At 56.8% G+C, this 21,689-nt stretch overlaps 2 protein-coding genes and 1 long non-coding RNA gene across 3 annotated transcripts; 2 read left to right on the forward strand and 1 right to left on the reverse strand.

Moving 5' to 3' along the window:
* Positions 1 to 3,506: 3,506 nt before the first annotated feature.
* LOC122495179 lies at positions 3,507 to 7,319 on the forward strand. Its single transcript, XR_006300359.1, has 2 exons — positions 3,507 to 3,634; positions 6,835 to 7,319. It is a non-coding gene; the product is annotated as an uncharacterized LOC122495179 (long non-coding RNA).
* A 3,055-nt stretch (positions 7,320 to 10,374) lies between these two features.
* Positions 10,375 to 13,872, reverse strand: IRX3 (iroquois homeobox 3). Its single transcript, XM_043599214.1, has 4 exons — positions 12,852 to 13,872; positions 11,546 to 12,665; positions 11,297 to 11,363; positions 10,375 to 10,829 (listed from the first exon to the last, which is right to left on the reverse strand). The coding sequence occupies exons 1-4, from the start codon at positions 13,116 to 13,118 to the stop codon at positions 10,775 to 10,777; spliced, it is 1,509 nt and encodes a 502-aa protein (XP_043455149.1). The 5' UTR covers positions 13,119 to 13,872; the 3' UTR covers positions 10,375 to 10,774.
* On the forward strand, positions 13,117 to 19,742 carry LOC122494314. The gene is made up of 5 exons (XM_043599378.1): positions 13,117 to 13,320; positions 14,286 to 14,437; positions 15,390 to 15,444; positions 15,911 to 16,762; positions 17,237 to 19,742. Exons 1-5 carry the CDS (start codon positions 13,117 to 13,119, stop codon positions 17,717 to 17,719), a joined length of 1,746 nt encoding a protein of 581 aa, XP_043455313.1. The 3' UTR covers positions 17,720 to 19,742.
* The last annotated feature ends 1,947 nt before the right edge of the window (positions 19,743 to 21,689 follow it).

Raw genomic sequence — 21,689 nt, forward strand, 5'->3', positions numbered from 1 at the left:
TACCCCAGCTGTGGTGTCTCCTACTCCTTGGTCACAGGTTGCCACTGACAGAGAGGGACACCGCCCACCCATCAGACCGGCTCTGCCTCTGCCCGCCTTCCACCGCCCTTCTGCTCAGCCCCTTTCTCCTGCAGTGTCTTTGTTCCACATTTCTGGATAATTAGATTTTTTGGCAATGGCCCTTCTGCGTGCTGCGGAGCAAGCAGTCGAGCCTATGGCCTTTTCCCAAGTACTATTTCCAGCCGGGCCATGCCATCTTGTTCTTCCGCTGTGTTCCAGGACACAAAAGGTCAGGAGCCTTGCCGGGAGGACAGACCCCGGTGTGGAGACCTCCTGGCCTGGATGGTATGTGGATAATAAAGGAAATTAGGAAAATCAGCGAGAGCATGTGACAGTGCTCCCCAGCCTTGTCTGCCCTCACGAACAGTCCTGACTGCACCCTCAGGAGGTGTAGATCTAAGGTGCTCAGGTATGGCAGGGAGAGGACACAGGACAACTACAAATGGAATGACTGTCGCCTTCAAACCATATTCTCTTGCTGACTTTGCATAGAAGAGCTGAGGACAAGTCCCTATCACGTGGCAGAACTGAACAAAGGGCAGCTCTTACCGTCTTTTTTTTTTTTTTTTTAATTTTTTTAACGTTTATTTTTGAGAGACAGAGTGACAGAGAGTGAGCAGGGGAGGGGCAGAGAGAGAGGGAGACACAGAATCCGAAGCAGGCTCCGGGCTCCGAGCTGCCAGCACAAAGCGCGACGCGGGGCTCGAACTCACGAACTGTGAGATCGTGACCTGAGCTGAAGCCGGACGCTTAACCGACTCAGCCACCCAGGCGCCCCGCTCCTACCATATTTGATAATGATCATACTTTAGTGTTTGCTTTGGCACCACAGGTACGAAAATGTGGTGACTGTGCTTTATAATTAACTGTGTTTAAACTTGTTATATTTTGTAATTGTTAAAATATTTTTATAAAATCACACTTGCATTTAGACGGCTTAATGATTCTCATCTTATAAAATATTTGCACAAGATGTCCCTAACGACCGGAAGGGACGTGAGGAAAGGCCTAACGGTATCACAACAGTGCAAAGCAGCAAGGCTGTCAGTGACTATTTCCCGAGGGCTCACTGATCCGAGGCCCTGGGATGCATCCAGCGCCAAGAGAATCCCCAGCCCCAAGGTGTGTCTCCCAGCTCAGGTTCAAGTATAAGAGGGGAAGAGAGCTAGAGGGATAACGGGGGAAAAGGTGGATGGCAAGCCCTAAAGTTCTATCAACTTTAAGCAAAACATGGGTCCCCAGGAGGTCCCCCAGGCCAACCCCGTTCTTCTGTCCTTTGTTGCCTTCCCAAGATGGTGGAACTCCCCAGGTTTCTTTCTTTTCTCTCTCTTTTATTTATTTATTTTTTTTCTTTTTTTGAGAGACAGAGAGAGAGAGAGAGAGAGAGAGAGAGAGAGAGAATCCCAAGCAGCTTCCCACTGGCAGTGCAGAACCTGACATGGGGACCAAACTCACGTGGGAGTTCAACGGCAGACGTGTTAGATGTGACTTGATTGTCTGCCCTTTCTATGAAGGGAACACCTTCATTTTCAACTTCCTGTTCCTGCCACGCCCCTGGCCATTGTGATTGGCCCAGCAACAAACACATGACCGAGTTGAGCCAATCAGGGCTCTTCCTCGGGTTTTTACAACGGAACAAGCAGAACGTGCTTGTTTCATGCCACTGTGTTTTGGGGGTGACTTGTTATGTGGCAGTAGACGACGAACACAGACCTTCATGTGGACTCTCCCCTCTCTTCAGGAGCCGCACCCGAGTTTAGTGGGGATCAGCGGGGAGGCACGCTGCAGGAAACCAGCTATTAACAAAACCCACGTTTTCTAAGTGCCTATACCCCCGTGCTGTGAAGTATCTGGAAGGGCTTGTGGCCGCGAGGAGCCCAGTGTCACTCACAGCCAACCTGGGCCATGCTTAAAGATAGAAGAAGGGGCAAAATATGTCTTCACTCCTGATAACTTCAGCTGCAGGTCAACCCCTGGCCTTGACCTCTCTCATTTCTTCCCATCCTCCTCCTTGCCCCCCCCCTCCCCCACCACTCTCCTTCCCGCATCCTCCATCCTGCCCCTCCCACGGAGGTCCAAGTCCCAGAGAATGTTCGAGAACATTCCATTCTGGAAGGGCCACATGCTTTACCAAAGAGCTTATGGACTGGCGCTTCTCACACGTCACTATGCACACCCGTCACACACGGAATCCTCGGAAGATGCACATTCTGATTCAGTGGCTCTGGGAGGGGCCTGGAGGTCTGCACGTCTAACAAGCTCCCCTGTCGATGCTACTGTAGAAAGTGCTCAGTAGAAAGTGCTGGAAGGAGGACTATCCTTCCTTTTGCTAATATGGATGGCCTCTTCCAGGAAAACGCTGGCTCAGAACTCTACAGAAAGCCCCTTTCCACCAGGACAGAAGGTGAGAAGGAATTGAACGAGTGGACAGAGATCCTCATCCTGTCCTGTACTTACTTAAAATTCTTGCGTGTTTCTTTTTATTTCTTTCTTTCTTTTTTTTTTTTTTTTCAACGTTTATTTATTTTTGGGACAGAGAGAAACAGAGCATGAACGGAGGAAGGGCAGAGAGAGAGGGAGACACAGAATTGGAAACAGGCTCCAGGCTCTGAGCCATCAGCCCAGAACCCGACGTGGGGCTCGAACTCACAGACCGCGAGATCGTGACCTGGCTGAAGTCGGATGCTTAACCGACTGTGCCACCCAGGCGCCCCTTATTTATTTCTTTTTAATTTTTTTTCATGTTTATTTATTTTTGACAGAGACCGAGACAGAGTGTGAGCGGGGGAGGGGCAGAGAGAGAGGGAGACCCAGAATCCGAAGTGGGCTCCGGGCTCCGAGCGGCCGGCACAGAGCTCGACTCGGGGCTCGAACCCGCAAACCGCGAGGTCATGACCTGAGCTGAAGTCCGACGCTTAACTGACTGAGCCACCCAGGCGCCCCCCGGGTTTTTAACTTAAAGACAGCAGGTTGCAAGGTCCTCCCTGTGACACAGCCACTCACACGCCCTCTCATTTCACTGGCTCCGTGGCAGGAACGGTGGGCCGCAGTGAGAGGGGGGCATACGGGGGCTACATAGGGTCTCGGCCCACCCAGGACAGGTTCAGGCCCAAGCGAATCAGGGGGGCACGTGGCGCAGGAGCAAAGTGGTGTCACAGTTGAGGGACAGACTCCAGGGCCAACGAGCATCTTGATCAGAGTGCTGGCTCTCCCTTGTTGAACGGCTGAGTTGGGGTTTACCTCGCTAGAAAACGGGGACCCTCACACCAACTGACTGAGGTTGGTGGGATAATGAATACAAATAATATTTGTACATTTATTAGGTAACTCACATGCACGAGGCCAATCCTTATGCATGGCGCATTGTCCCAAGTGCAGATTAACTCATTTAATCCTCTCAACAGCCAGCAAGGGCAGTAAAATTATAATTACTCTTTCTGTTTTATGAGGGAGCAAAGCTCAGAGAGGGGCGGTCCGAAGCTCGGGGTCACCGTCGGGGAGCACTGGAGCCAGGCTCGGGTCCAAGGCAATTTGATGGCAGGAACCACCCGAAAGGGCACGGTCAAGTATACAGGTACTTGAGGACTATCTGGGGGGGTGTCAGTGAATGAATGAATGATGTAAGATCCAGGGAAGCTGCTTTCTGTCTGTCTGTCTGTGTCTCACACACTCCCTCGCTCTCGCACATTTCAGTTATTTAAAAACAAAAAAAAAGCTTTCTGAAGAACTGACACGTTCACACGGTCCAAAGGGAGCAAAGGGACAGAGACTGAAAAATATTCCTGCTGTCCTTGACCCCCAGCTGCCGGGGTCTTTTCCTTGAGGCAACCACACCAGCCCCTTGTACATTCAGACAGGAGCATACCCTATGGAATGTTCTGCCTGGTACCAGAAGAGTCTCTTAAGCTGAACTTCTCTTTAGGCCTTAATTTCTTCACTGGGTCCCCCCGAGGTGGGGGGTTGTGATCATTAACTAAAATTCAAGGAAAGTGGTTAGGGCAGTGAGGGGTCAGACCTATCAATTAGTAAGCACTGGACTCCATTTCATTTGTTTAATTGTATTTTACTTATTTTTTAATTCTTAAAGTTTATTTACTTATTCTGAGAGAGAGAGAGAGAGAGAGAGAGAGAGAGAGAATCCCAAGCAGGCTCCGTGCTTTTGACGTGTTTAAGTTCCTGGGCTGGAACTCACGACCTATGAGATCATGACCGGAGCCCGTGTCAGACACTTAACTGACTGAGCCACCCAGGGGCCCCATTTATTTTATTTTTTGAAATAGGGTAAAGGAAACAGGAGGTGGCAAGGCCCCCACTCTGGCCGCTGAGGCCGACGCCCAGCTCTTGAAGGTGATGAGACTTCCCGTTGGTGTTTGTATACAGATAATGAGCCACTCGCCCCCAAAGACAAGAAGGGAGGGAGGGAGGGAGGAGCAAAGAAAAATATGGACAAAGAGAACTTCAAAGCCACTCGACAAAATAGAAACCGAGGCTCCCACACACTGAGCAGGCCACATTCTCCATCGAAGGCCTCACGAACACGGAGGCCGACACCATCTGGCCTCAGACACTTTTCCTCAACACCCTTGCGTCAAGTCAAGCAAAGTGGGGCGACAGAAGAGGAATAAGTTGGGTCGGTTCACACGGAGCCTCCAGATTCCGCGCTCCAGTGATAAATAATGTACAAAGCCCAGAAAACACAGCCCTGTTGGGTCTGGGCCCGTTACTCCTGAGGTGTGAGGAAAGGGGATCAGGGTGTCCATCCTGTTAAATTTGTGGAGGGATGCATTCCGGGGGCCCGGGGAGGGGGGGAGCCCCAGGTGGCTGGGCCAGTCTGCTGGCCAACCAGGTGGCCTGCCAGGCTGCCCTGGGCCTCCCCACTCCGGGCCTCAGGCTGGCGAGACTGTCCCCGGCCCACAACCGGGGCACGGGAGACCTGTCTCTTGCTATCATTAATTCATGTTTCCCCGCCTGGCTATCAGAATCCCATTAAAACAAACACACACACACACACGCACACGCACACACACACGCGCGCGCACACACACGCACGCACGCACACGCGCACACACACGCACGCGCACACGCACGCGCGCACACACACGCACACACGCGCGCGCGCACGCGCACACACACAACCCATAACGTTAAAATCAATAGTAAACATCATTTTAATCTACACACATTTTTATCACTGTTCAAAAGATGTTTTTCAAATTACCCCTGGAAACTCCCGCTATCTAAGAATTAGGAAAAAAAAAGAGAGAGGAAAGAGAGAGAGAGAGAGAGAGAGCAGGAAAAGGAAAAAAAAAAAAGCCCACAAGAGGCAGGGAAGTGCTGCTTTGTCAGGGAGAAGAAAATAAAGAGAAATCAGCCCAGCTTCAAAGGGCGCATTTCCATAATTGCCCTGTAACTTTAGCAAAATAAATCTGAGCGGCTGAGAAAAGCCCAATCTCTCAGATGAGTGAACTCCAAAGGCCCCGGAGGGCTGTGGGCCCACTTGTTAGCGGCCCGGAGCAGTGAGAGATTGCGGGGCTCGCCAGGGGCACAAAAGCCATGAAATCATAGCCTTCCCGGCCTAGACGGGCCCCGGCCCCCCGAGTAAGACTTTACCCTGCCTTTGTCTCCTTCCTGCTCCCTGACACGGGACACACACCCACGCACACAGGCGCACACACAGGCACACACACGCACACAGGCACCCCGGGGTAAAATAAGCGAGTAAATACATAGACGCGTTTAAGTGCAGGAGAGGCTGGCAGCAGTTAAGAGGTGGCAATAATCAGGAGGCGAAACCACAGGAGTTGGGCTTTCATCTGTGAGAACATTCCCGTAACCTGCTCCTGATATAAATATCCAGGGAGAAAGGCCCCAACTTTCCAGACACACATCCTCTTTGGAGATGACTCTGTCTCCCTCTCCCTCTCTCTCTCTCTCTCAATCTCTCTGTCCTGAGACGGCCCCACCTCCAGAGGCTCAGGGAGTTGAAACCCACTTTTCTTTTTCTTAGGCGGACAAAGTTTCCTGTTGATGCTTTCTCATCCCCATTGCCCCCTTCCGGGGCCAAAAGTTTTTCAAGAGCAGGCAAGCGGCCCTACTTGGCCTCCTTCTTGAACGTGTCTCTCCACAGAGCTGTGGTTTCTGGGAGAAAACACCTGCTGTAGTTGCCCTCAGACACCTCTCCCCTCCCTCGGGTTCTAGGTTTCTCAACGGCGGCGTTGTTGACACCTTGGGCCCCATCACTCTCTGTCGGCGGGGCTGGCCTGTGCCTCGTGGGACGGTATCTTTGGTGTGAGCGGCATCCCTGGTCTCCACCCAAGAGATGCCAGTAGTACCCGTATCCAGGCATGACAATTGGAAAATGTCTCCACACGTTGCCTTATGTCCTGGGAGCGTGGGGACCGCCCAGCGGAGAGCCACTGCTCTATCTTAGGACCTCTTCCCCATCTTGCCCTGGGTACTCACCCCTTCTGCCATCAGGGAGAGATGCCGCGGGGCGGGGGGGGGGGGGGGGTTCCCATGCAAACAATCAGGATGGTCTTTGGAGGGGCTGGAGCCTCCATTCTGAGGGAAGCAGGTACATTAAAGCTAGGCTGGCCACGCAAGACACGGAGACTTTCAACGTGGTCACGTTGGCTGGCTGGATCCGAAGACAGTGGCAAATCAGGATCTGGAGACAGTAGCTGGAGAGGTTATGGGCCCCCTCCATTGACGCCTCGTACTAGAGACCTTTGGCTTGGAACAAATTCGTCTAATCCGATCCCCTCTATGTTGCAGACGGTGAAGTTGGAGGTCCGAGTCGGGATGGCACTTTCCTCCACTCGAGTCGGAGTTATCTCTGGCCACAGACACAACTGGTACACACCTGCCATTGTCCTTTGTCATTTGGTAGAGGCAGAGGGTACGTGCAACCGGGAGTTACAGGACGCAGAGAACATTTCTCGAAGGATACAAATAATGAGGCCCCATGCTGGAGTTCCTGATGGAAAGTCCCAACAAATCAGGGAAGGCGTCTGGCATCCAATTTCTATCCAAGCCTTTGATCCCTGCTGCTGAACCTTCCACAGCTCAGGCCTGAGACAGGGGACCCTCCAGGTGGCCTGGAGACCACCAGCCCTCTCCTCAGACAGGTGAGTGGCCGAAGCACCCTTTCCCCTCCGGGAAGCCTCTGCTGCACTCACTTTTCCGTATTGCCCTCTGCCTGGACCCGGCTTCCTCCTCCCTGTATGCCGGTGAAAATAAATTCAATCGGAAACCGCGAATGGGCCATCACTTAGGGAGATAATTTTATTCTCCTCTGGCTCGCTGGCCCGGTGATGCACCCCCACCTCTGGCTGCATGCAGATAATGAGGGACGTGGTGACATACACTCCTTCCTCTGACCTAATTGATTATCCCCACACACCTTGGCGTGCTTTGCATAACCAGCCACGACAGCCGGCACCCCTTCCAGGCGGAGTGATTGACATATTTTATTTCTAATTGAAGCTTAATCAGGACCCAGGGTAAGATTCCCATGTATTCTCTCTCTCTCTTCTCTCTCTGGCTTCCTCCTCTCTCTGTGTGTGTGTGTGTCTCTCTCTCTCTGGGAGCCCTGCCCTTCCGGCTTCCTTTCCCCTTTTAAAATTTGAGGGCCACACAATAAAGGATGGATGGAGGCAGTGTCTGGGGTCCCTGAAAAGGGGGAGAGGGAGGGGACGAGGGGACGGTTCAGGGAGGAGGACCCGGAACCAGCTCCCTGGTGAATGTGGAGGGGAGCGGCCTCCTCTCCCCTTTTTTAGGTTTCTTTGTTTGGACGGCGTTACCTTTTGGGGGGTCACTTTGGGGCCATTTGAAGGGCCTGTGTGTTCTGTGCGACCGAGAGGCTACAAATACACGGGAGTGGCCACTCCCCGCTCCCAGGTTTTCCCGGCTCTCCTCGGCACGTCCACACACTGCCCCTTCAGGGGGGCGGGACTGGTCTCATCCAAGGACCATTATCCCCGGAATGAGCCGGGCTGAAGAGGTGAGCAGGCCGTGGGGATTTCACGGCAGAGCCACCGAGGACGGGGGATCCGACCTCCGCAAGCTCGGCTTGGCCTCTCCACACCCCTCTCCTTGTGACCAGATGCATTTTCTCCTCCCTGGGCTGACGTTCCGTGTGGAAAGGCTGCTGGACTTCTGCCATCACCCCTCTCCCCGATCACCCCTGCCTGGGGAGTTTCCTTTCTCCCTGGGTCGAGCTGGGTCCTGAGATGCCTGGAGGCAGACGCCTCACTGTTATGGCTGATGGGAGCGGGTGAGCTGAATACCGTCCAGAGTCGAAGAGAGGGGACTGAGATTCTAGAATAGAACGTTAGTGATACTAAAGCTATGTCACCCTCACTACCACATGCCAGGCCTGGACAGCCTCTGTCTCTCGTGGGCACATCCACCTGGCGGGGTAGGCATGATTATTCCCATTGCACAGATGAGGAAATACAGCACAGCGAAGTTAATTATCTGCTCAGAGATTCAAGGGACGTAGACTGGGGAACTAGGTCTATGCGACAGAGAAGCTTGTGAGGCCATAGCTGACAGGCTATCAGGCGTGCTGTCCCCCTAAAGACACTCATGCTGATTAGCGGAGGCCTCTGCCTGCCTCCAAGGCCCTGGCCTCTGAGGTTCAAGGCCCACCCAGGCAGTTGAAGCCTGTTCCATGGGGCCAGGGCCTGAGCTGAACCACAGCCTGTATCTAAGTCTTGGGAAGGAGTCTGGACCTGTAAACACCATTAATAAAGAGCTGGGAGAGGAGGGAGCCGGAGAAACATCTCCCACCTCTGGGGAAGGGGCCGGAGGGGGAGTCCCAGCCTCCGAATGTCTTTGCCCAGATGTCAGCCTCTGCTTCACCAGGCCTCTGTGAAAGGCCACGGACTAACACACTGGCCACCAACAGACCCACTGGCCCCTGGAGGGCCCACCATACCCCGCCTATCCAGCCTCAGTGGGGTTTCCCGGGGGGTGCCCGCTGGCAGCTGTCCCCACTCCCCCCCGGCCTGGATGGGTCCCCATGTGGGCCAGGCTCCTGCGGAACCTGGAGCTGTACAATACATACAATTCCGTGCTTTGTTCTGTGGCTTCAGGCGTTCGAGCCCTGCCCAAACCTCCCAGGGGAGCCACGAGACTGTCACAGGCTCCACATGGGACGAAACTTACTAACCACAAAATTTACTAACTAAATTGACTAACCAAAGAGGAGGAAAATTTAAAAAAAAAAAAAAAAAAAGGTACCCTTCACTTCGTGCCCCAGGCGGCACTCTTCCAGTGCTCCCTACAACTTGTTCAAATCAAAGTTGGGCAAGGCTGTCGGACTGAAAGAGAAAACAAGAGGGCGAGGACGGGGCGGCCAGCGGGCGGCCAGGCCAGGCCTGGCTGGAGAGGCCGCGGAGGCAGGCGCTGAGTGGCCCTTTTGTCCTGTAGAGGGAGCTCCAGCCCCAAATTTCCCGGCTCCCTCCCCCCGGCCCGCCCACCCCCTGACAGGCCCCAAGCCGGAATCCTGGCTGGATAGGTACAGAGGCCCCAACACCCCCGCACCCTCCACCAGCACCCTAGAAAGCTATCCTTCCAGGGCGCTTGGGGGGAAAACCCGCTGGGGTGCCAAGATGCACAGAGGCCACCGGGACTCAGGTCCCCCCACTTTCAATTCGGGCTGGGCACGTCACGAAGAGGAAATGCTGTGCATCCCCGGGTCGCTGTTCCTCCATACGCAACCCCTATTCACCGCCACCCCACACCCTCGCATCTGTAAGGAGGAGTCTGGGGGTGCAGTGAGGTTGGAAAGGGCTTGAACTGAACTTGCACATGCCCTGACATAAGACTCAGAGAACCTCAATTGTGCCTATCTAAGAATGGGGGCGCGGGACTGATGAGAACCCCCAACCTAACCTTTCTGCATCCAGACCCTTCTCTGGGTCTTTCTGCCATGCCATCCGAGCAGGCCCCAAACCCCAGGGTTGATCCAGTGGACCGACCGGGTGGGCCCAACTCCCCAGGCTCCTCGGAGGGCATCTTCTCCGGTTTCCCCCCAGCTGTCTCCTCTGCCCTTTCCCTGGGGCACCTCAGCTACTTCTCCAGCTGCCTCACCTCCAGCGGTGCCCCCAGCCCCGCCACCTCTGTGTCTCCTTGGCTTCTGCACTCTTGTGATCACACGGTCCTCGGTCCTGACTGTCGATCTTTTCCCGCTGATTCCGGCGACTCTTCAAACATGGGGAGCGGGGGCAGCGGATAAAACAAAACAAAACAAAACAAAAACCAAATAGATCCTTCCGTGGAGGGGAGGGGGGCGGGCAGACAGGCAGGTTATAGTCAAAGTGGCAACAGCTCATTTATTTAGCCAAAAATAGATACTTTCTTGTACAATTTGGTTCACACATATGTACATTTTTCTGTATATACAAAAAAAAAAAAGTCAGACACTCTTATTCTCACGGCAACTCCACCTCCCAAAATCAACCGAACAACATCAACCAGAAAAACCCTCACAAACTCAGCTAATGTGGGGTACAGAAGCCACTTGGGGAGGACTGAGGGAACTTGGTTTATTTCTTTTTTTTTTTTTCTTTTTTTCTTTTTGCTTAGTTTTGTTTCTTAGGTATTCATACACGGACATGCTTACAAGTCATAACTATACAGAGAGTTTTGTGGTTTTTTTTTTTTTTTTACAATTATTACAACGATTGAAAATTTTTAAAAATAAGTACTAGGAGGAGGAGAGAGCCGATAAGACCAAAGCGGCATCCAGGTGGTTCTGGGGCCTGGAAGAGAGAAGCAGTGGTAGCAAAGGAAGTGAGAGTTCGGGGCACCGACGCTGCCTAGGATTTGGGACACCCAACCTGGGACTGAGGCCGGGGGACTGGGAGGTGTCTCAGTGTCAGATGATGTCCAGCTGTAGATGTTGGGCTTCCGGTTTAACTATAGAAGGTTGGGAAGGAGTAGGGACCCGAGGTCCCGGCTCGAAGACCGCCAGGTGGGCTTCCCAGAGTCGCCGCTGGCCCGGCGGGGGCCCGGGTTCCTACCGCGCGCGCCGTACCCTGGGCCGCGCCGGCTGGGATTGCCCGAGGCCTCTCTGGGCCAGCGGGCGCTACGGAGGAGTGTGTGTCTGGTCCCCCTTTTAAAGCACGTCCCGGCTGCATTCCCCGGGGGCAAAAGCCTCCAGTGCTCCGCGTCCGTTCCTCCCCCACTTGCTTGTCCCACCGTCCGCCCCTACCGCGGGGTCTCTTACCGCCTGGGCACGGGCTGGAAAGCCGTCTTGAGTAACTTTTTCTCCACTTCCAAGGCACTACAGCGATCTAAGGCAAGCGGGGAAGAAAAAGGAGGGCCTTTAGAGAGCTCCACGCCGGCACTCAGGGCCGCGGGAGGCGGGCGCGGGGTGGAAAGCGCCCCGCGCCCTCCGGGGTCCTGCCATCTCTGTCCGCCCCGGCGCGACCCCCAGAACCCACCCCCTTCCTCCGCTTCGGCGCTCAGTAGTCACCTGTTCCGCCCTCGGGCTCCGCCGGCCGAGCGAAGGCGGCAGCGGCGGCGGCCGGGTGGCCCGCGGCTCCGGGAAGTCCCAGCAGGTGTGGAGGGGCCGAGCCCAGCAGGGAGAGCGGGTGCGGGCGTGGGCCCGGCGTAGGGCCTGGGAACGGCCGGTTGGTCCAAGCGGGGAACTTGCCCAGCGGCGCCGAGACGAGTCTGTGAGCCGCGGCGGCTGCCGCGGCCGGAGAGAGCTGCAGGGCTGGGGGCGCGACGGCTGCCCCCGGGGGAGAACCTCCCGCGCCCGGAGGCGAGCGGCGCGGGTTGTCCGGGCTTGTGGCCGTCTCGGCCAGGGACCAGATCTTGGGCTTCTGCAGGGCTGAGGCGGGCGGTGGTGCGGGAGCGCAGGGGTCCAGGCCTGCAGGAGGCGAGGGCGGAGACGGCAGAACCGCGGCCACCGGCGGTGGCGCCGGGGCCAGACTCAACACGGGCAGTGGACGCTCCTCCAAGCCCTCCGAGCTGTCGTCCGAGTCGCTATTCTTGGAGTCTGAAATGGGTCTCAGGCCGAGGTCGCCGTCCCTGTGTGCCGCCCCAGACAAGGCCAGCTCAGGCCCCGCGGTCGCACCGTCTAAGTTCTCCAAATCGATCTCCTCGTCCTCGTCGTCGTCCGCCAGGCCCTCGCCCCCCGTGTCCTCCTCCTCCCCCACGAGCTCCTCCTCCTCCAGCTCCAGCTCGCGCTTGCTGTCTTCTTCGTCCTCCTCCTCGTCTTCCTCCTCGCGCTCGCTCCCGTAAGCGTTGCCCTCCTCGTCGGTGCGGCTGCGGGGCGCCCAAGTCATCTTGTTCTCTTTCTTGAGGCGCCGGCGCGCGTTGGCGAACCAGGTGGACACCTGGGTGAGGGTCATCTTGGTGATGATGGCCAGCATGATCTTCTCGCCCTTGGTGGGGTAGGGGTTCTTGCGGTGCTCGTTCAGCCAGGCCTTGAGCGTGCTGGTGCTCTCCCGGGTGGCGTTCTTGGGACGGGACGGGTCCCCGAACTGGTACTGGCCATACGGGTAGAAGGCGGGGTGCGGGTGCGGAAACGCGGCGGCCGCGGCCGGATGCTGCACCCCCGGGCTGTCTTTCAGCTCGTACTGCGCGCCCTGTACGCACATGGAGAAGGAAGGGACACGCGCGGAGGGAGCGCGGGTGAGCCCTAGCCGCCCTGGCCGTCGCCGCCTCCACCCTCCCGGCCTGGGCCCCGCTAGTCTACTCCCGCGCGCTCCACCTCGTCCCGCGCCCCAGCTCCAACCCTCCCCCCGCCCCACTCCGGCTCCCTGGGCGCTTACCAGCTGCGGGAAGATGGGCAGCTCGGCGGCGTAGGGCAGAAAGGCACCGTAGCCTTGGGCGGCGGCGGCAGCCGCCGCCGCCGCGGCATAGGGCGCCCCGTACACGGAGGAGAGCACGTTGGACAGGGACCCCGAGGCGGCCAGCTCCGAGGCTCCGGCTCCTGGGCCGCCCCGGGCTCCAGCGCTGCCGCCGCCGCCGGCGGCCCCCGGGCGCTCGGGTGGGTAGAGCGGGCGGATGTACTGGTATCCGAGCTGGGGGAAGGACATGGTGGCCCGCGGGGCACGGACGGAGAGGGGGCCCGGCCCCCTGGGCCGCCCAGCTCAGCGCCGCCCGCGGGCTCCTGCGCGCATCGGGGGCTGGGCCGGGCTGGGGCCGCGCTGCCTCCCGCGCTGCGCAGCGCTCCGCGTTCGCCTATTGATCTGCTCCGCGGCGGCGGCGGCGGCGGCGGCGGCGGCGGCGAGGAGCCAGGTCAGGTCCGAACAGATTGGCGGAGATTCCCGGGGCTCCGGGCTCTGATTGACATTTCTACGGGCCCGCAAGCCCCTCCTCTCTGCGCCGCGCTCCCTCCTCTCGGCAGTCCGAGCCGCCTCTGCCCGCGCGCCTCGCTCCTCACTGCCCTCCTCTCCCCGAGCCGTGTCGCGCCTCGCTTCCTTCACCCTCCTCTAGTTTGTACTCCCCCTCCTCGCCCTTCCTCTCCCCTCCCTCTCAGCGCTCCTCTTCCCCCTAGGATCGCTTCCGCTCCTTCGGGCTCCTTCACTCTCCTGGACGATCGGAAACTCTTTTCTCTCTCCTTTCCCGTTCTCTCTATTCCTTTCGCTCTTCTCCCTTTTCTGCTCCCTTCACTCTTTCTTCACCCCTGTTTTTATCTCACTCTCTCTGCTCGCACGACACTCCCCCCCCCACCCCCACCCCCAGCCCTGGCTTCGGCGCCCTGGGCTCAGGCGGCCTAAAGTTGGGGACACTTAGGGTGCTGTGCGGGGGGTGTGAGTCCGTGGATCCGTGTCTAAGTCTGTGTGTCCGTCCCCGCCCTCACCTCCTCCCTTGCCCTTCCCCAAATCTCGGGTCTGACGTCGCGCCCTCTTATTCGACTTTTCCTCGCGTCTCCTTCCCGAGTCGCCAATCGCCTGGGCGCCTTCCAGGCGGGGCCGCCCACCCCGGAGGACACGGCGCGCTGGGCGGGGCGGGGCGGGGCGGGGACGCGAGCCCGGGCGCTGGGAGTCCTTGCCCGCCCCCTCCGGCCTGCGCGGGGAGGGGGAGCGGGAGGCGCTGGGGACGCGGGTTAGGACGGGGTCAGCTCGCCCCTCCCCGCCGCCCGCCCTCGGTACCTCTCCCCCCGCCCCAGCGCGGGGCCTGGGTCGGGACCAGATCCCGGTCCAGGGCAGGCGCTGGGGCTTTCCTCGGCCCGGACCCTTTTTTTCGGCTCGCACCTCTAGACCCCAGGCACTGTCCGCGGCGTAGGAAAAAAGCCAGAAGAATTCGCGAGGGGTGAAGGGGTGCGCCCCGGTCGAATCTTCAAAGGCCATCTCATTGCCCAGGGGAGCGAAACAGACCCCTACCCGGCCACTTTAACGCCTCCTGTGTCCGGGTGCGAATCTCTTATTAGAAATGGCGGGCTCTGCCTTTGCAGGGACTGAAGTGTGGACACCCGCCGCCCCCCCCTCCACTCCCGCCCCGGGGATCCTGGGGAGCCACGACTGGGAAGTGGAGCCTGCCGGTGCCCTAAGCGGGTGTGCGATGGTGGAGGAGCAGAGAGCGGGTGGCTGAGGCTCCAGGAACTTTCCCAGAGCGCTCCGAGAAGTTTGTATATTGGAATTTTCGGTCTGTAGACATTCTTCCTTTCACTACCCCTTCCCCTGCTCCCCGGTCACCGTGCCAACACGTTTTCTTTCTGTAAGGATCCTATCACCGTCTCGGGTGGGAATGGGAGGCAAGACTTTTGGTCCCACAGTGGAATATTTCCTAAATCAAACCTGAAATCCCAGTATCCGAACGCCCACCTTCACGGATTAGGGCGTGCAGCCGACAGCGGGATTGAAATTCCCGGAATCGTAGAGGCTCTGGGCTAAAAGCTTTAGGCCGCGGCTGCGACTGACGCGCAGGCCAGACCTGCAGCGGTAGCGCTCCGGGGACAACACGGAGGCGGCGACTCTGTCCTGGAGTGGCCAGTTCGGGCTTCGAGGCGGAAACTGGCCGCCGCGCGCTGACGGAGTGGGCAATTGAATCCGAATTCCATCAGAGTGAGGGGCCCGGGCTATCTTTGGTCCAAGCAGCTTTGGGCATTCCAGTTGAGGAATGAACTCCCAGTTTTGACCTCGCCCATCACTCCCACCCCCCACCCCCCCACCCCCCGCCTTCTTTCCACGGGGCTTGGCACCCGGCGGCGGCTCCGGAGAAAAATGGGGTGGAAGACAAGGGAAAGTTTGGGGGCGGCCAGGTTTGGGGTTCAACTGGGGAAACTGACTTGTGTGGCCTTTTCAAATTCCTCAAATCCGGTCGAGCTCTTTCCCGTATCCTCTCCCCACCTGCTTCTCTTCCAGATACCGGGCGTTGGCCTTAGCTGGAGTCTCCCCAGAGGAGGAGATATCAGGGGAAGCTCTGGCTTTGAAATGTTTCCCCGGAGCCTGATTTCGTTTGCAGTTAAACCTCGAAGCCAAATGGCATAGGGAGTCATGGGGCTCACCTTCTCGCGGAAGATTTCAGGGGTGACAAAATTGAGGGTAACATTATTTCCCGGACTGTTTCCTAGGTGTCAGACCTCGAGCCTCGACGGCCCTGAACCCTAGAGTGCGTGCAAAGTGGTGGCGCCAGACCGGAGCGAGCCAAGAGCTAGGTTCCGAGGTGGGGACTCTGGGGCTGCGCTGTAAATGCCCGGATGAAACGCTCGCTATTTAACTCAGCTCTTCCAGAAGGATAAGAGAAAAACCATGAGCCCGGGAGACGCGTCTTCCACATTAACCAACTATTGACCTGGCAGCGTGGAGCCAGGCGGGAAAGAGGCCAGGAAAGGGACGAGGTTGTTCTCAGTGACCCAACCACGAAGGTCTAAGGGCGCTCATAGCCCCGAAGGCACCCCCCTCCAAACCCATCCGCGTACTCAAGAAGGCGCCCAGGTCCCGGGCGGAAGCGGCCTCTTCGCTACCCTAGTGTCCAGCAGAGATCAGCCCCGCCCTGGCCCCGGCGATCCGCGCTTCACGTCGGGACTCAGCGTCGTAGGCGGCCGAGCCCCGACGTGGCACTGGCTCCCCAACTCGACCGGGCCAACGGAACCCGGCTCCGGACTGAACTCTGGGGTTCGAGGACAGCCGAACCATTTCCAGAGCTTTTTAATCCAAGGGATGAGGTCAAAGTGATACACTCGCACAGGGAGGAAAAGCAGGTGCACGGGAAGCTGATTTGGGAAAGGCACGCGCGCACAAACGTGCCGCACACAAAAGCTTCTCCGTCTTTTCGCCTTCTTCCAACGTTCCCGGCGCACAAAGCGCTTCGGAGTCTTGCTGCAGGCGCTCTCTCTACGCGGCCCAGAGTGTGGCAGTGCACGGAGAGGGTGTCCCTAGCACACGTTTGGTGCACGCAGCAGCGTTCGCTGGACTCGCACCCGGGGCCGCGCGGCCCGACGTACGGCCGGGGGCCGCGCGGCCCGCCAGGCTCAAGGGCAGCGCCGCGCACTGAAAGCGAGCACCTAGCCCCCAGGCCCACTTCCCGCCCCCTCCTCGCCCAGCCCCACGGTGCGCGCGCGTCCCCGTCGAGGGGCGCCGCTGTCGCCCTAGGTCTCCCCGCCGAGGCCCATCTTCAGTCCTTCTCTCCCAGAACCGAAATCCCCGGGCTGCAGTGCGGCCGGCGATCCCTCCGCTTCCTGCAGACGCCGCGGCGCACGCTCCCACCGCTCCCTCCCCCCGCGCTCGGGTTACAGGTTAATGAAATGCTCGTTTTCCTCAGTCATTTGTTTTGTTTTCCTGCAAAGTTCTGATAAGTAGCTAACCAACGAAGCTTGTAATTACAATCTTACAGAAACCGGGCCGATCTGTATATAAATCTCACCATCCAATTACAAGATGTAATAATTTTGCACTCAAGCTGGTAATGAGGTCTAATACTCGTGCATGTGATAATCCCCTCTGGATGCTGGCTTGATCAGATGTTGGCTTTGTAATTAGACGGGCAGAAAATCATTATTTCATGTTCAAATAGAAAATGAGGTTGGTGGGAAGTTAATTTCTCTCCGCTCTGTGAAGCGTAGACAAGAATTTAATGATTTAATTACAGTTGTAAGCCCTTTCCATGAGACTTAAATTGAGCTGAGAATATTTTTTTCTTCTCTCTCTCTCTCTCTCTCTCTCTCTGTTTCTCTCTCTCTCTCCCCCGCATTCTCTCTCTCCGCTATTAGCAGCCCTGCAGACACCCGGAGTGCGTGGCCTGGCGTCCTCACCGGGAGGGATTTGCATCAGGCCAGAATCCGGACCCAGGGCATCCCAGGAGGCGCGGGCCGGCGGCCTCCAGAGCCGCCCCGGAACGGGCTGCCGCTCCCCACCAGCCGCCAGGGCCTCGGAGCCGGTCCCTGCGTCCCGAGAAGCGTCGGGGAAACTTTGGGAGAAACTTTGCCAACTTTGCTCTCGGCGACGGAGAGGCCGCCCGGCCGGCCGCGGCGGCCGCGGGCCGCGACGCGCAGAGTGGGCCCCAAGTCAGGCCTGGGCACCCCGGAGCCTGCAGGGCAGCCCAAGGAGGGGTGCGAGGCCGGCTGGCGGCCCCTGGCTCCCCGCTGCGCCCCCGCGCGTCCCCCACCTGGCCCTCGGCCCCCGTCTCCGAGCGGCCCGCGACGCGCAGCGCCCAGGATGGCCGGGATCGAAAACCTGGCCTTCAGCGCAAGTGATCTGATTTTTCTTTACCTCTCCACGATCATCCTTTTTCCACTTGACTTGAGCAGTTTCACTGCCTCCCTCTCCTTTGTTTTCCTCTCCCCGTCCGTGTCTGTCTGTCCCACTTTCTGGATATTCGATTTCTAACTCATTCATTTCCATTCTTTCCTCCGCGCGCTCCCCATTTCGTTGTTTTATCCGCTCCTCTGGACCACTTCGCAGTTACTTTTTCTCAGTTTTGCTCCTTGCCCCTTCCCTTATTTTGTCTGTTTTTATCCCTGTCTGCCTCTGTGACTGCCCCTCGCCCTCGCCCTCACCCTCATTTCTCCATCCACCTTTCTTTCTTTCGTTCATCCTGATCTATTTCCTTCTCCGATTCCTTGGTCTGCGTCTCAGGCTCTGCTGCGCTTGTATTTTCTCTCTTCTCCTCTTCCTCCCCGGGACGCGTCCCCTCCCCCCCCCCCCCCCCCCCCCCCGTGGATCTGCCTTCCCTGCGGCGCCCCCTCCTCATCCATCTTGGGAGATGAATATGTCGCCTTATTGGATGCCGAGGCCGGAGCCGGGTGATGGGGCTCGGCCAGCCTAGTGCATTTTCTTCATGCATATTGAGGAGATGGTAATGAGCGCGTTTGCATTGTTGCATGGAAATACTCCGTTTCCGGCCGCAATTCGGGGCCGGCGAGGGTGGCGCGGGCCCAAGAGAGCCCGCAGCGGGCGCCCGGCCTGGTGGCCGCAGCTGGCCCTCAACGGGATCGCGGGTGCTCGGCCCCGGGGAGGAAGTGACCTCTCGGAGAGCTCGGCCCGGCCGCCGCCGCCTCCTTGGGCTTCTCCACAAAGGCCGGCCGCGCTCCCCTCATTAAAGCCTCGTTACGGGAACCCCCGCCTCTCTCGCGAAGGTTCCCTCGCGCCCCCGACCCGTGGGCCTCTGCCCCCCCCCTCCCCTGGTGCTTCGAGGCCTGTGATGGAGCGCCACCAGGAAATTAGCGCCTGACAACGTCGTCGTCTAGTGGCAATGAATTGTTTGAAATGAGTGACACGTCGCGGGATCAAACACAGCCTCATTGTGTCCCCGGCTCCACTCACTCCTTAATCTGGAAGGGCGCAGCGGCTTCGCTGGGCCAGGGAAGGTTGCCACAGGCCCCTGGCTTGTCCCTGCCAGGCTCCGGCCTGGGCTCAGCCTGACAGAGCCGACCTGGAGGACCCAGTCATTCTAGAGGCATGTCTCTCTCTGAGAAGGTCCCCAGAGCTCAGGAGACAGGACCGGCCCTGCCTCTCAAAGAGGTGAAGGGGTATGAAAGTCAGGACTTGCAGGGAGCAAATTCCCAGTCGAGCTCAGAGGGAACCGACTGCTGGAACAGTCAGAAAGGCCTGGATGCCCAGCTCCAGACGCAGCGGAGCGGGGAACCTCTGGGTGTTGGACAGTTTGCCCTCATCCGCCGGCCTCCTCCCAACTCGAAACTGAGAAAGCTGAGAAAACATCAGGATCTGGGCCTGTCTGGAGTCAGCGGTGTTGAGTTTCCCAAACTTCAAGCCCTCCGCCACCACCTCTGCTATTGTTTAACATTTTTCCTTAAGTTGACTCATTTTAAATACTTAAATACATGTTTGGGGAAAGAAAACCCGATACAGCTACTGCAAATTGAAAAGTGGGTGTTACTCACCATAAAGGGAAATGGGAAGAGATCAAAAAACAACTAAAACCAAGTGATCTAAAACATTTGAGCCACGGTGCTTGCTCGGGAATCACTTCGAGAGGGTGCGTGTGTGTGTGTGTGCGCGCGTGTGTGTGTGTGTATTGATTAGCAAGTATTGGAATTATTAAATACTGGATCTTTTTCAGAAGAGATGGGAGAATTGAGAAGGGGATGCTTCTTATTACTCAACAGTATTAATTCTCTGCCTCTAAGAGAAATCATACTGAGGACCCCAAAGGCCGCAGGGCCGTAGGGTTTAGTTAATATCATTCTCTGTTGAAGAGTATGTAAAAAAAAAATTAGGATTGAATAAAAACGTGTTGCCTTATTATAATTTACCCAATAATTGTGTCAATAATGAGTGTTAAACAGTATCACACGTAAAGTCTACAAAGGAGAGACTATCCAGGGTGGCCCTGAATGGTTGTGCAGGTTGCTCACTGAACAAAGGCACCCGGCTGAGGGGCGAAGAGGGTCCTGACTTCCAGTCTTTCTGTGCTCATCAAGCTGGTGCCTTGGCTTGGGGCTGCACTGGAAAAGAAGTGCCTTTCCCTAATTTCTACAAAGCTGAGGTATGACCTAGCCCTTATCTTAGTGATGGGGAAACTGAGGCTTAGAGAACTTGCCCAAGTCCCGACTGGAACCCCATCTGGTATTCTTAACTATGATTTGGGAAGGTAGTGCTGGGAGCTTGGGAGGGAGGTATTTGAAGACTAGCCCCCGGTTTGAAGGAAGGGAAAGGGCAGCCAGGCTGTAGGGTTTTCCCTTCACCTTGATCCTTACAGTTCATGTAAATATTTGGAGAGGACCTGGGCAAAGCTACGACTGAGGTCAAGGATGCTTTATCCCTGCTTGGGAATGGAGAGAAGGTGTCTGCTTTGCGTAGGCCTAACTGTAGGTGTTCGAACCTGTCCTTGCCTCTTTTTGGTTCAGTCTTCCCCGTATGAGTCTACGGACCAGAGTTCCATTTTGCTCCCACCCACACTGGAAATTTCCGATTCCTAAAGACACTCCGAGGAGCCGCGTTCCCCAGAGGGTGGGAATCAAGGGTTACCTCCGGTCACAGGCAGCCTTTTGGTGGTGGTGGCAGGGGCGGGGAGGTGGGCCTCTGCTGAGCTTTTGAAAAACTGAATTGATTGCCCACACTTGCTAGTGAGATAATTTTATTAAAAAATCCAGGTCTCAGTTCGTTTGAAAAACTCGAAGGCTAGGAAACACAAGACTCTCCTTTGTGAGCGCCCTTTCTTGATTCCCAGGCACCATCTTAAAAATGTCAACCCAGAAACTTTCTTTCTTCTTTGCTCCCTCCCTCCATTTCTCTTTGCAGCCAATCTGTCTTGAGTGCCTTCTGTGCGCTAGAAATGGTGTTAGGTGCAGAATGATGAGATAGCTGTTCCCACAGAGCTTCCGTTTTAGTGGGGGGGGGGCAATCAGAGAGCAAAACAGGAAAGCAAGTAGGACAAGTTAAGATAGAAGCAAGTACCACAAACAACACAGTGATACCGGGTGTGCCCGGTTGAATAGTGTCTTCCCCAAATTCGCCTCTTTCCCGGAACCCCAGAATGGGGCCTTATTTGGAAATAAGGCCACTGCAAACAGAATTCGTTGAAATGAAACGCCTCCTGGAGTCTTGTCTCCCACTGGAGTGGCATGGGGTCTTACTCCAGGAAAACTAGTGTCCTTGCGAGAAGAAGAGAAAAAGACACAGAGATAGACGCCGAGGGAGAAGCCACGTGCAGCCAAGGCAGAGATTGGAACGATGTATCTGCAAGCCGAGGAATGCCAAACAGTGCTGATTGTCACCAAATGCTAGAAAGACGCCAGAAGGAATTCTCCCCTAGAGCCTTCAGAGAGAGGGCGAATAGCCCTGCCGCATTTCAGACATCTAGGTTTTAGAACCATGGGAGAATACCTTTCTGTTGTTTCTAAGCCATATAACTTTGTGCAGCAGCCCTAGGCAATGAACTCTAGCAACGGTCCCCGAAAGTACAGTCTTTCCCAGGAAGCGAAAGTGATATTCCTAGGATAGTCGAAGTGCTATGATGGGGGTAGGAGAGCTGGTCCTTTATTTATTTACTTTTTAAAAAATTGTTTAACGTTTATTTATTTTGGGGCCAGAGAGAGACAGAGCATGCACGGGGGAGGGGCAGAGAGAGAGGGAGACACAGATTCGGAAACAGGCTCCAGGCTCCGAGCCATCAGCCCAGAGCCCGACGCGGGGCTCGAACTCGTGGACCGCGAGATCGTGACCTGAGCTGAAGTCGGACGCTTAACCGACTGAGCCACCCGG

Source organism: Prionailurus bengalensis, chromosome E2 (genome assembly GCF_016509475.1).
Source record: "Prionailurus bengalensis isolate Pbe53 chromosome E2, Fcat_Pben_1.1_paternal_pri, whole genome shotgun sequence".
In the NCBI taxonomy this organism is placed as follows: domain Eukaryota; kingdom Metazoa; phylum Chordata; class Mammalia; order Carnivora; family Felidae; genus Prionailurus; species Prionailurus bengalensis.